Source organism: Typha latifolia, chromosome 4, assembly GCF_019914945.1.
Source record: "Typha latifolia isolate L0001 chromosome 4, TyphaL0001v2, whole genome shotgun sequence".
NCBI lineage: Eukaryota > Viridiplantae > Streptophyta > Magnoliopsida > Poales > Typhaceae > Typha > Typha latifolia.
The window spans coordinates 6,052,409-6,065,180 of NC_133089.1; the positions used below are offsets into that span (position 1 = coordinate 6,052,409).

Sequence of the window (12,772 nt, forward strand, 5' to 3'; positions counted from 1 at the left end):
AATATCTGTTGATATATTTTTGTGCCTTTTTTAAGTAATATAATTATCTTTTCTTATCAAAAAAGAAAAAGAGAAAAAGAAAGTGTGCGCCAAAGTTATCGATGATTGCTCAATGATGGAGATCATAAATTTAATTATATAAACTATTTAACTCTAATACGTGTATCTTAAATTAAATAGAGAAGCTGTTCTTTAACATTTCTATTCTTTTGTGCCCATTTGTTGACTTGCTAGCCTAAAATAACCACTAGCCATTAATTGACTTAGTCTTCTAATATAATATCTGTTGACTGAGAAGTTAACGGGTTATGGTCTCCAAGATTCCATATAAAGCTTCATGGATCTGGGAGAGTTCTTTTGTCAAGACTAGTCGTGAGCAGGCAAATGGACTATCTTAGACATATGAATGGTGGTTTTCCAGCATATGATGCCCATACTGTCCAACCAATCATCATAAATTCACAATATCCAGGAGGAATCCATCTGTCAGAAAAAAAAAATTTCCTTCTGATTGATTGATCTCGCAAATATTATTAGGTGCACAAATTTTGAACACCATGACATGCATGTTGGTCTCTTTTGCTGTGAAAGAAATCCTATTATGACTGAAATCTGAAATAGATAATAGGATATAACACCACTGTCAACCAACTTACAAAATTTTCATTTGATGCCATCTTCTTACAAAGAGATCAAGCAGCTCCATATTTAGGTCAGTTCAATAAATCATCCCATTTGCAGTACTGTCCGCCTGCTAACGCGCGATAGTAACGATCTCTGCAGTAAACTGGCCTTCCATCTGCAGCCTCAGCTGCAGCAGCTGCAAGGTCATCATCCTTCATTACCTCAACTGGTAGTCTTAGTAACTCCTCTTTCCTAGGAGTTCAGGAAAAGATGAGAAGTTATAGATGAACATATCTCAATTATAGTTACTTCATAGATCAACAAGAACCATACCTCAAGTTTGACTTTGCCTTTGAAAGAGTTGGATTGTTTTCATTTGGATTAAAAGCAGAATGCAGGAAGTCCTCCACTGGGGTTGCAAATATGAAAAGTGATGCAGCAGTAACAAGCAACACTCCTGTTCCCACTAATGTTTGCTTCAACAAGTTAATGACTGGCTTAACCTAAAACATGAATCAGAGAGTATTACAGTAAGAATGGTTAATTTAGTTCTTCTGTTGGATCATATGAGAAGTTTGTTCAGGCAAACCTTAAATGATACAACTTCAATAGGAACCTATTGATTGGACCTTGTAGTTGAAATTATATTGGTTAAATTTTCTAACCGCCCGGGAGATTTGTGTAGATATAATTAACTTGATTTTGAGGGCGACCACCCTAAATACCCATGGACCATTGTAGGCATGTGTCAGAATAGCTGCAAATAACACCTATATATATGCCATTTACAAGGCTGACATCAGATCGATGGTATGGCATAGCACCTAAAAATTTCACCATAAGTTTAACTTGGATTACTCTTTTAAGGTCGATTATCTGATTTTAAGTGGTCAGAAGTTACTAATGTTAAGCTTATCCCATGTTCCAAGTATTACTTTCAGAGAGAGAGACAGAGAGAGAAGCTTTATGTCATTTTACCCCTTCCTTACAAATATTACTGGTAATATGTTTTCAAAAATATTCTGCATATCGGAAAATACCTTATAAGATCCCAACAGCCTATCACGAGCCAATACCTGTTACAAGTAAAAAAAGGTAAATGTATTATCTTCATATCCATATCAAGCATAATTTCTTGAATACAACTGGAGCTAACTATAAATTCTTAGTTTAATTATATAAACTTCTCGCTCCACTTGTTAATCCACATGTAGCTTTTTTTAGTTAGGAAGCAAGTACAGACTAAAAAGATATGCAGAATGAAATATAATTTCAGTAGATGTATATAAGATTCTGTCTAGAAAACTTGAGACATTGTTAGATTGGATTTACATAATACAATACCCTTCGTTTTGGGTATAGTTTCAACTATACTGTCAATCTTGATGTGTGTTGATATGCTTTGTGTAAATTATCTAATCAGAACTATATATCCATCTAGCAAAATAATAAAATTTCCACTACATATGAACCTATATTCCCAAGCACCTGCCTATCGCCTAGTTGTTCTGTCGAGGGATTTGAGGGTTTCATCTAGTTGAAAACTCGTGGGTGCTCCAATGTATGACCTTCCAGTGAGTTTATATAACTTTAAAGGATTTTCATTGCCAAGAATATTTGGATTGGTGCCTCCTATGATTAAATTTTAGAACTTCAGATGTACCTTTAGATGCCAAAATATTTTCTTTTCAGATTGTCATTATCTGAAAAGTAGTAAAATTTCCTCTCTATTTTCAGATTATGGGAAATGAAAACTGAGAAATGGAACATCATATCTCCTTTTAACAATTTTTCTGCGCTTACTTCTGGTGGCTTAACCCACATCTGCCCATCATACCACCCAGTTTCTTCATAAGGTACAACTGCTGATAATAGCCTATCACCAACATAACTCCAGCCCTGCAGAATTGAAAATATAGAAGTCGATTATTACCTCACTGTTGCAATCGTTTGATGAGTCAAAATAACAAATCCATTGATATATATATGCAGTGTTTTACTGAAAAAGGTATGCTTGCATTCGTTTATGGTTGTGATATGGTGAAGTATGTTGCAATAAATTCATTCTTTTGCAAATGAAACCTATTTAAAAAAAGCGGCACAAATAATTCATTCTTTTTCTATCCTACACAATTAGAAAGATCTTCAATTTGATTTGATGATGATTGTTCATCTAACCTCAAGCTTTCCCTTCAGATTTGATGACGACTGTTCTTATGTGATAACTAGGTCATGGTTTATGAATTTCTCCATAAGAGAACTTCTTTCTCCGCATTTATACCAAGGCAAATCGGTTTCGAGGATTTGGATTTTTCATATATATGCATGTTCGATGGTATGCATTCTGTTATTACACTGTCATGGCTTCACTACACCATTGTCAATAGTATGTACTCTTCTAGATTTTTCATATATATGCATGTTCAATGGTATGTATTCTGCTATTTACACTATCATGGCTTCACTACACCATTGCCAATAGCATGTATTCTTCCATGCCTAGCGTACTTTGTTCATAGTAAATTTATGGAATATTCTTCATCCCTTTCTTCAGGGCACATATCTAGTTCAATGCTTTTCTTAAAACAGACTGCAGTTATCTATAAAATGCTGAACTTACCAGATATATCCGCAGAACAACCAGAGAAACCAGAAGAAGAGTTCCGATTCCAGCAGCTAGGACAAATTTTACTGGATCCTGCATGATATGAAAAAGAAAAGGAACAATAAATACTACAGAAGATCCAAATTATCTGGAGACTATTTCCTTATCAATAAGACGCCCACAAATTTAAAACATATCTAAGTGATCTTTTCAGCATAAAATGTGCCAATAAAGTGGAGGGAGGCAACATAAACAGGACTTACGAGTCCGTTTAGATTCTATGATCTACATTATTGGATTCAAAAGCATCTATGTACCTGGTTTCAGTCTTTCAGACAGTATGAACTCAAATTTCCAGCTCATGTCATAGTATTATGGCTTTTATCTCAGTAGTACAAGTGTACTATGAATCATCATACCATACCTTGGAAGGATTAAAGCTTGCAGCCGCTATCGGTGCTCCTAGAACTGTAAACGTTACTAGCCATAAGCCCCCAAGGCGCAGGAAGAAGGAACCTGGAGTTAGTTCGGCCCATGAATAAAGGATGCTATCCTTCAAAGAAGAGTACTCATTGACCTGTCATAAAATGGAAACAATCAGGGTATAATTGAATCCATTTAATCTCTGAAAACATGCTAAATTATTGTCTCTCAAAAGACCATAATCTGAATAGTAACATATTTCAAAAAGTAACCATATTGCAAGCATAATAATCATAATCTTATATTCTTGATTACATAGTGCCTTATGCAAAGAATCTTACAGGTCGCTGCTCAAAAGGGACTTCAATCTCCAAGCCAGGATCCCAACTTTGCCCAGCAAATCCACTGGTGCCACCTTCAGGTTCATCTTTCAAAGCCATGACTACTTTTGCATGCTTCAACTTCAAAGGACGATTGATTTTCCAAACACCAACAACCCACTCGCTTCGTTCGCTTGCAGTGCTTGGAAATCTACCGCTTTTGATTGCATTGCAAGTAAATCGTAGCCGAAGCATAGCAAAAGAGTTGGAATCCACTGCTTTAGATTCTATGTGGGCTTCTGACTTGTTTCAGGCGAACTTAAGAGAAGCCAATCCAATCTTATGTTTGCAGCCATGCAAATTATACGTGGTGCGGGGAATTTTTATCTGTTATCCAGGAGGAAGAGTGTAGTTTGAGCTCTATGCCAAACAAATAAGTATAATAAAATGCTTGGTGCTAAATTTTGTGATATTTTCCACTGCAGACGACTCCTCAATCATTTTTGTGGTTTAGGAGGAGCACAAGGAGAAGAAACTCGGTTCACGTGGCTGGTAGCTTCCCACTCGTTGCCAATGCGTGTACGCCTCATGCAGTGCCAACTTGGAATTATACTGTGAAAGGAGAACTTGGTAAGAGTGTTGAGTGTTGACTACATCATAAATCCTACGCTTAGCACTTCAATAGTAGATTTGATCAGGATTATTTATATTTAAGATTTAGGTATAAAGAGTTTTTCTTAGAATATTTCAATTCCCATTTCATTTCCAAATTGTTATACATCCTCGAACATAACACCTGATGACATTGGTATTTAATTAAGCCTAGATTGTAATTATTGAACATCAGTAATCTAACAGATAGTCTTCGAACCTAAATATGGCAAAATATCCTAACGAAGTCAGGATAAAACACACAACAATATTATTTCAAGAATGGGTAGAATGCTCTCATCAGCAAGCGATGCCCAATAAGACGGTTCCGAAACCTGACACACCTTACTCTGGCAAACACGATTCAAAGCATAGAACGGTAGAGGTGTTACACAAGTAAGCTTTAAGGAGGTTCTTTTGCTCATTAACCATCTGGCTGACAGTAATAGGTGGCAAGACAGTGAGGATTAAGACCTTGTATAGAAAGTCAGAAGGAAATCTTGCATTTTGAACTCCTAAGACCATTTGTGAAACTAGATAGTTCATTCAGAATTTAAGCGCAGTTGTCCATGTCCCTTGAACACTGGGATGTTTAGTGACATGCCTGGTCCTCAGCTTCACCACCTTTCTGCCAAGAGCATTCCTTAGCCTGGTGGCATGCAACAATATGTCCTCCGGTGTTAAATTCTTTACGCAAATCACCCGTTGGTTATGATTTTCTGCAATTGGGCAAACCAATCATAACCCAGTCAAAACAAGAAGAGAAGACCTCGCATTACCGTACTCTTAATTCAAGCAATAGAAAGTTTAGAAGAATATATGATTATAACGACAGATATGTAAATTATGGACTACTATTGACAATGTCAAAGTAGAAATAGTTTGATCAGGCCAAAAGAAGAATAGGTAAACAAAAAGGGAGCAATTTCTAGTTAACCTCCTAATTGATGGGCAGATTGATTCCTGCAAGGTCAAGATTGAATAGAAAATTAATACAGCAAAGTATATTTCTACAATATTTCAATTACTTGGCATGACATTTTCCTTACTTGGTGACTATACCATACATATAAGCTAATTAACATTCATAAATCAAAGATTTTCTTGACTAAATTCTTTTTTGATCATAAGAACTTAAACAACAAGATAATTTCTCTACTTTAATGAAAAAGAACTAATTCTTACTGTAAAGACCCTTTAAGTGAGGATGCTGGCCACGAATGAGTTCTGTAACCACCTCTAGCTGAGGATTCTGTTCCTTAAATGCTGGCAAATGAGTTTCCATGAAGGCCCTGTTATTTCAGGAATTTAGTTAACTTTGAAGAATTACGATAAACAAGATATGCATCATAATTTATTAATGTGTTCAAATCCAATGGGATCAAAAGCAGCATATCTTAAAGATGCTCAGAAGTTATTCCAAACATTAGTGTCTTAATGGAAAAAAGCACCCTGGAGCCTTAACAATTGCAATGCACTTGTTATTATGCAGAAAGTTTAAGATGGTTTAGCAAGATCCATGCAATAACTTGTTCCTCATCTTATCATTGTACTGAAAGGTGAAACACTTTGTCAGGTTTTTAGTGTTAGCAAATATGTACAAAACTTTTCAAGTGTTTTTTTTATATATGTATATAAACATATCTACAAGTTTTGATAAAATTTAGTTTGAAAATTTTCAAAATTTTAAGTAAATAAGGCAGAGTGTTCAAAGTGCATTTAAATGCATTTTGGCTGCTGTTTAAAGTCATTCGAAAATACAGAAGCATGTTTACAAACGTTCGAACGTGCTTTGAAAAGCATTTAAAGTCATTTGAAGATACAGAGGCAAATTTTTGGCCGTTCGAACGCACTTGGAACTCAAGTCAGGTTGTTTGAACGAGAGTGAATTGCATTCGAACATGGGTCACAAGACTTACGAAATCTGAGATTCCATGAGACTTGATTTGACGTTATCTTCATAAGGTATATAAGGATTAGGATGCTCTAACCCTAGAGAACGTCGATCATTGCTTTGAGAAAATGTTGTTGAAAAAACAACATTTCACTAACGGAGGTTTTACTCATCTTCTACATTAAAAAGATTCGTCTTAATAGTCATCAAGACGGAAAGCAATCTCAAGAGTTACTGAGATTAAAAATTAATCACAAAAAGCAATGAATCGCATAATCTAGCAATCAAGACTTTGTCAGATAAAATCATAGAGATCAACGGTTTATCTATAAGTCAGTCTTATAGATTACTACGATTTTCAGTTATTAGTTTGATCCGAATTTGAATTCATGGTTTTTAATCCCGTTTGAAATTTTTTCACGTAAAAATCTTGATATTCATATTTGCTTGATTCGTTGATTATTAATTCATGGAGTCAATAGATAAACACATTTGGTTTGCCGTAGTAAACAGTTGGAGTGCACCTATGCATTTAGTAGATAATGAGCTCGTTGAAAAACCTATTGAGTTTTGAAAGAAATCGAACTATGAGAAAATTGGCTGAAATAGCAAGGCTATTATTTTCAGTTGTGTCTTATCGGATAATTTCTAAAGAATCTCTATATGTGAGGCTGCTAGAGATACCTGGTTAATCCTAGAAACACAACTGAAAATAGCATTTATAGCCGTGCTATGTCAGCCAACCACACATAAAGGTACCACTGCTGTTAAGCTCTCGAATGAAAGAGAATGAAATTTTTAATGAGTTTTACGCAAAATTTAGTGAGATAGTGAACTCTAGTTTCAATCTAGGTAAAACAATTCTAGAACATAAAATAGTGCCCAAAATCCTTAAGTTCTTATCTAAAAGGTTTCAAGTTAAAATAACTGCTATAGAAAAAAGTAAAAATGTTGACACTATAAAAGTTGAGCAATTGGTAAGAAATCTATAAAATTTTGAATTCACTCTCTCTGAACTTAAAAAGTTCAAGTTATATGGCCTTGGCTATTGTTAGAGATAACCTAGATAAGTTGGATGAAGAAAATGAAATAGATCCTGAGATTATGGTTATGTTTGTGAAAAAATTCGCTAAATTTTTATAAGAAACATAACAAGTTTATTGCCGAGAAGCTTGAGAAGAATAAAAATTTTAAGAAGAATAAAATATTCTATGAGTACAAATTCTGGGTTTGAGAAATAATTCTTCAAAATAGAAAACTAAGAACCAAGAAGGTAAAATACAATATTGAATGTTCTAGTTTTGGTCATATTGCACGGAAATGTCATAATTGGCTCAAGAGGAAAAGAAAAGGTATGAAGATATCTTGGGATGACTCAAATGAATAGGATGATGATGATCTGAGAAAAAAATAAAGTAACTATATAGCTTTTATTGCCTCTCTTTCTCACACTAACGCAACTTTTGATTCTGATATTACAGATGAGTAGGATTTGTTACCACCCAAAGACGAAGAGGACTCAAAAATACAAAAAATGTACAATAAATTATACCTAGAGTCATTCAAATTGAAAAGAAACAATATACAACTTCTCACAAGACTCAAGACGATTGAAGGGGAAAAAACTCCATACAAAGATAAGTACAAAGAAGAACTCGAGCGAGTCAAAACTCTTACACAACAACTGAATAAACTTAAGGAGAAGTCAAAGATTACTGAGACTGAACAAGCGCGTTTATTGAAGGAAGTGATCTTTCTTAAAGGAAAGAATAAATTGGATGAAATTCCAAAGGCCCAAATCTCTGGAAAAGATAGGTATAAACTTGATTACACTGGTAATTCAAGTAATAAAAAGATTATTTTTGTGTCTGTAGGTTTTCAAAAGGAAAATAATGTAAAGTCATCATTTGAAGCGCCAAAGCAAATCTAAATAAACTTTTCAAAGTCAAACCCAAATCAACTTCATTTACGGTGTAAAAACAAAATTGATTTGGGTTAAAATAGTGATCTTAAATGCTATGTCGTACATACTACTTTAAAAGCCCTGAATCCATACATTGGTATTTAGATAGTAGTTGTTCAAGACATTCGTCATGTGGCATATCTATGTTTTTTAAACTCGAAGATTATAAAAGGAAAATTGAGACCTTTAGCAATTGAAATTCAACTAAGATAATTGAAAAATGAACTGCAAGTACTCGGTGTGCCTACTTTGGAATATACTTTGTATGTTGAAGGTTTTAAAGCAAATTTCTTGAATATCAGTCAATTTTGTAATGAAAATTTTTAGATAAAATTTTCAAAAAATAATTCTCTTATCTTCGATCATGAAGGTAATATTATATGTTATGAATCTAGGACTTCTAATAATTATTATGTTGTTGACATCAAAAATAATTTAAAATATTATAATGTCTCCTAAGTTAGATACATTTTAGATTCGACTTGAATCTCAAAAAAAGATTAATTTCAGCCTATATTGTTTTTTCAACCAATACGATTGAGTTCCGGCCAATTCAGCTAATGTGGATCAACCGATACCGGCCGATACCAGCTAAAACCTGACCAAAATTGGTCTTATCGAGATCGGTTATGGCCGATCCCGATCTAGATCGGCTAATTTTGGGATTCATGTTGCCAAGAGCAAAGATTTAGTAAATCTTCACAAATGAGAAGATAATGAACAAAAAAGAATGGCATCAAGAAGATAATAATCCAATAGACAGAATAATAACATTCTAATAACAAAATATAGATTTTGATGACGTGTCTTTTACATTGCTTCAAAAGATCATATGGAATTTGTTATTGGAGTAACAAATGAGGTTGTTAGTCAAGATGAAAATTTGTTATTGTATACAGGATACTATTGAAAGATGAGATTTTGCTAACAAAATCAAGATTTATTCTGCTAAAGATTAGATTTTTAATGATATTTATGTCGTCTAGCTTTTTTTTTGAACAATGGGAATGGCAAGGAATAATGCAGCAAGTATGAGAAATGAATGAGAGAGAGAGATGGGAGAGTGAGAATGGGATGTAAGGTGGCCGTTAGTGGGGGTGTGAAGAGAGTTAGATGTGAGGTGGTCGCCAGTGGGGGTGTGAAGAGAGTTGGATGTGAGGTGGCCGCTAGTGGGGGTATGATGAGGGTGAGTGAGATAGTGAGAGTGAAAGTGGGCAAAAAGAGACAGAAGGGGTACCGTTGTCATCTGTCGCAAACCACCATTGCTTATTGGTTGCTGCCACTCAAGAGAAGAGACGATCGAGAGAGGGAGAGAGGAGAGGATTCGGTTCTTTTTCTAATCGATTAGTTCTCACCAATTAGCTTGATCCGACCTGCTCTATCACTAAGGCCAACACCAAAGCGGGCCACTAAATTTGCTAGGCACCATGGCAGCCCACCAAGACCGCCCAAGTAGCTTGCACACCATATCCTGGCAACAATTTTTGTTTTGCTGGGCAGCTAGTGGATGCCCCAGCCACCTTTCAGAACCTGCTAACAATAATCCGACACATAGTTGTTGTATATATAAGTATATACATTTGCTTCATGTATATTTTCCTACTGTTAGTTTACGTTCAATTCTGACGAGGAGAAAAGTAATTAACATAATAAGGAACTTATGTTCTCTCAGGTGAAGAATGAAAGCAATTGGAAATACTGATCCAGACCTACCAAAGTACTAAGTTGATTATAGGTAAATTGTCATGATTATAGATTCATCTAAACTAGAACGATGATAAGAGGTACATTTGTACCTAGATTCCGAAACTCCGTATCAGGATCCGAATCGGCCATTAGAAAAAATAATACGTATTGACCGTATCGGCTATATCGGTCGTATCGGCCGCCTGTATCGAATCAAACTATTTTTAATTTTGTAAAATTCTAAATATTATTTAAAATACAGAAAATTTTCTAAAAATTTATAAAAAGTAACAGAAAAATAAGAAATAAACATTACTCACATATGGACTTTAAAAACTAAAGAAAAAACTCATTCAAAACTATAATAAATTTTGATTTGAATTAAATAATTTTTTATACTCATTAATTATTACTGCTAAACAACATGAAGAGAGAGATCTCTCTTCACTGTTGTTCTATAGCAATAAAAAGTAGGATTTAAAAAATGGGTGAGAAAGAAGGGAAAAAATCCATCTGAATTCACCAAAGTATGAACTAGCTAGAGGGGCTCATCAAAATGGTCACCAAATAAACTCAATGAATCGTGAGAGTGCAAGAGTGTGTGAGAGATAGAGAGTTAAAACTAAAAATTTGAAAAGAAATCAATTAATGACATCAATTATTAATGTCACCTAGATTAGATATATTTTAGCCAATCTAGCCAAGTTTCGGCCGATTCAACCGATACGACTAAAATTGGCCGAAACCGACCGATACTGGCCAAAACCGGTATGAGATCGATTATGGCCAATCCCAACTCGGATCGGCCGATTTTAGGATCCATGTTTTGTACTTCCATACAATTGCTCATCAAACTTAAACATACAAATCTCCCATTCTGTTTCATCCAAACTCAATAGTTGGAGCAAAAAGACAAATAAACTGGTTGTTAGCCTACAACAACATCCGATGGCTCAAAAGTGAAGGAGGCTTTGAGCCTAGGAGTCGAGAAGTTAATACTAACAAGTTTGAAGGTGCTATAGTGCAGAGAGATAGACCTACAAGAAACTGCCCTCCCAAATTCCCTACCCATACCACTCCCTCTGATTAGCAGGAAGAAAACATACCTCAAAAGCTAGAACTCAGGCATGGAACATTACTAAGTCATATAATCTAATCTGTTTTCACCCCTGGGTATATTATCTTATTTATTTCAATTATAGAAATCATTAAATAGGTGCTCTTTTAAAATTAAATAGCTATTTAGGTTTAACATTAAACAATGGACACTTAGAATGACATGATAAATATAATCACGGAATGGAGAAAAGAACAAAAATGTTATAGCTAGGAAATCAAATAAAACTGTTACTCTTACAAGCCCTTCTAGAATCTAGTTTCTTGTTTTGTTTCATTCTTCTTAAAACCATCATTAGATTCAATTGTACCTGAGCCCTCTGCTACTTCCTCCCCAGTCGCTGTAGCTCACCACCAGTTTCTGAAGTTGCCAAACACCCCTCAGAGCCATGCTTCTGGAAGACAAGAACAATGAAATTCACAGAAGTATCAGAAACTTAACACTCACCGTAAAGAAGATTGTTAAGATTGTTGCTATGTAAGAACCTACTAAGCCAATGTTTGAAAGGCGACCGCGGGCGGCGGTGGTCACCCCACCGCCTAGCGCCTAGGCAGAATGGGTGACAAGGTGGGTGACAATACGGTCTAACATTTTTAATATAAAAAAATAAAAATAAATAAATAAATACTGTTTTACACTTTCACTTCCTCCACCGTTTAACTCACATTTTAAAAAATATAAACTAAAATCACTGTATAGAATAGGAAGACAAAAGTACTAACTAATTACTGATTTAAAAACAATAAAAACAGAAATCGATAACTACTTGATAACTAACTCTAGTTTATTCACATTTCAAGATCAGCAACTATATATTAAATTAGTAGAATTTAGCGGGTAATTACTTCCTATAGCAGCTTACCATAGAAGATTAATTCCTATAGCAGATTAAGAGTAATTGAACATTTAAGCTTGGGATAATTAAAATATAAAAACAGTAAAACACTAAAACTGTAAGAGAACGGGAGTGAGTGAGGGAAACTGAGAGAAACTGAGAGTGAGAGAGAGAGAGAGAGTGGGAAAGAGACCGCCGCCGCTCGCGACTTCGCTGTGGGAGAGAGACCTCTGCCGCTCCCGACTGGTCGCCGCCTTCGCTGCCACCGGCAGAAGAAGAACTGTTTTTTTAGGGTTGAGGTTTGGAGCAGCGAGCGAGAGAGAGAGAGCACCGAGCGAGAAAAGCGACCGAGAGAAGAGCAATGTTTATATATATATATATATATAGGTTAATTATTGAAACATGACCCGTTTAAAAACCCAACCCGACCCGCCTCAAGAAATAGGCGGGCCGAAGCGCTGGCCTGCCTATTCGGGCCGCCAAGGCGGCCGACCGCCATTCACCGGCGCCAATCGTCTTGGCGGGGTGGCAGATGCGCCGGCCCCCCATGGCGGCCCCCATTTTAGCTTTCCAAAATCATGTACTAAGCAAAAATAAAACTAGTAAAGATCTAGAACTATATACTGCTGATTAACACTTCACAGTAAATAGAGT

General features: G+C 35.4%; 2 protein-coding genes across 2 annotated transcripts; both read right to left on the minus strand.

Moving 5' to 3' along the window:
• Positions 1–484: 484 nt before the first annotated feature.
• Positions 485–4,553, minus strand: LOC140787249 (protein CONSERVED IN THE GREEN LINEAGE AND DIATOMS 27, chloroplastic). The gene is made up of 7 exons (XM_073136061.1): positions 3,994–4,553; positions 3,654–3,806; positions 3,245–3,322; positions 2,428–2,523; positions 1,665–1,700; positions 958–1,127; positions 485–876 (listed from the first exon to the last, which is right to left on the minus strand). Exons 1-7 carry the CDS (start codon positions 4,225–4,227, stop codon positions 714–716), a joined length of 930 nt encoding a protein of 309 aa, XP_072992162.1. The 5' UTR covers positions 4,228–4,553; the 3' UTR covers positions 485–713.
• Positions 4,554–4,871: 318 nt separating this feature from the next.
• On the minus strand, positions 4,872–12,472 carry LOC140787250 (large ribosomal subunit protein mL43-like). Its single transcript, XM_073136062.1, has 4 exons — positions 12,312–12,472; positions 11,594–11,677; positions 5,809–5,915; positions 4,872–5,342 (listed from the first exon to the last, which is right to left on the minus strand). Exons 2-4 carry the CDS (start codon positions 11,671–11,673, stop codon positions 5,170–5,172), a joined length of 360 nt encoding a protein of 119 aa, XP_072992163.1. The 5' UTR covers positions 11,674–11,677; positions 12,312–12,472; the 3' UTR covers positions 4,872–5,169.
• Between the last annotated feature and the right edge of the window lie 300 nt (positions 12,473–12,772).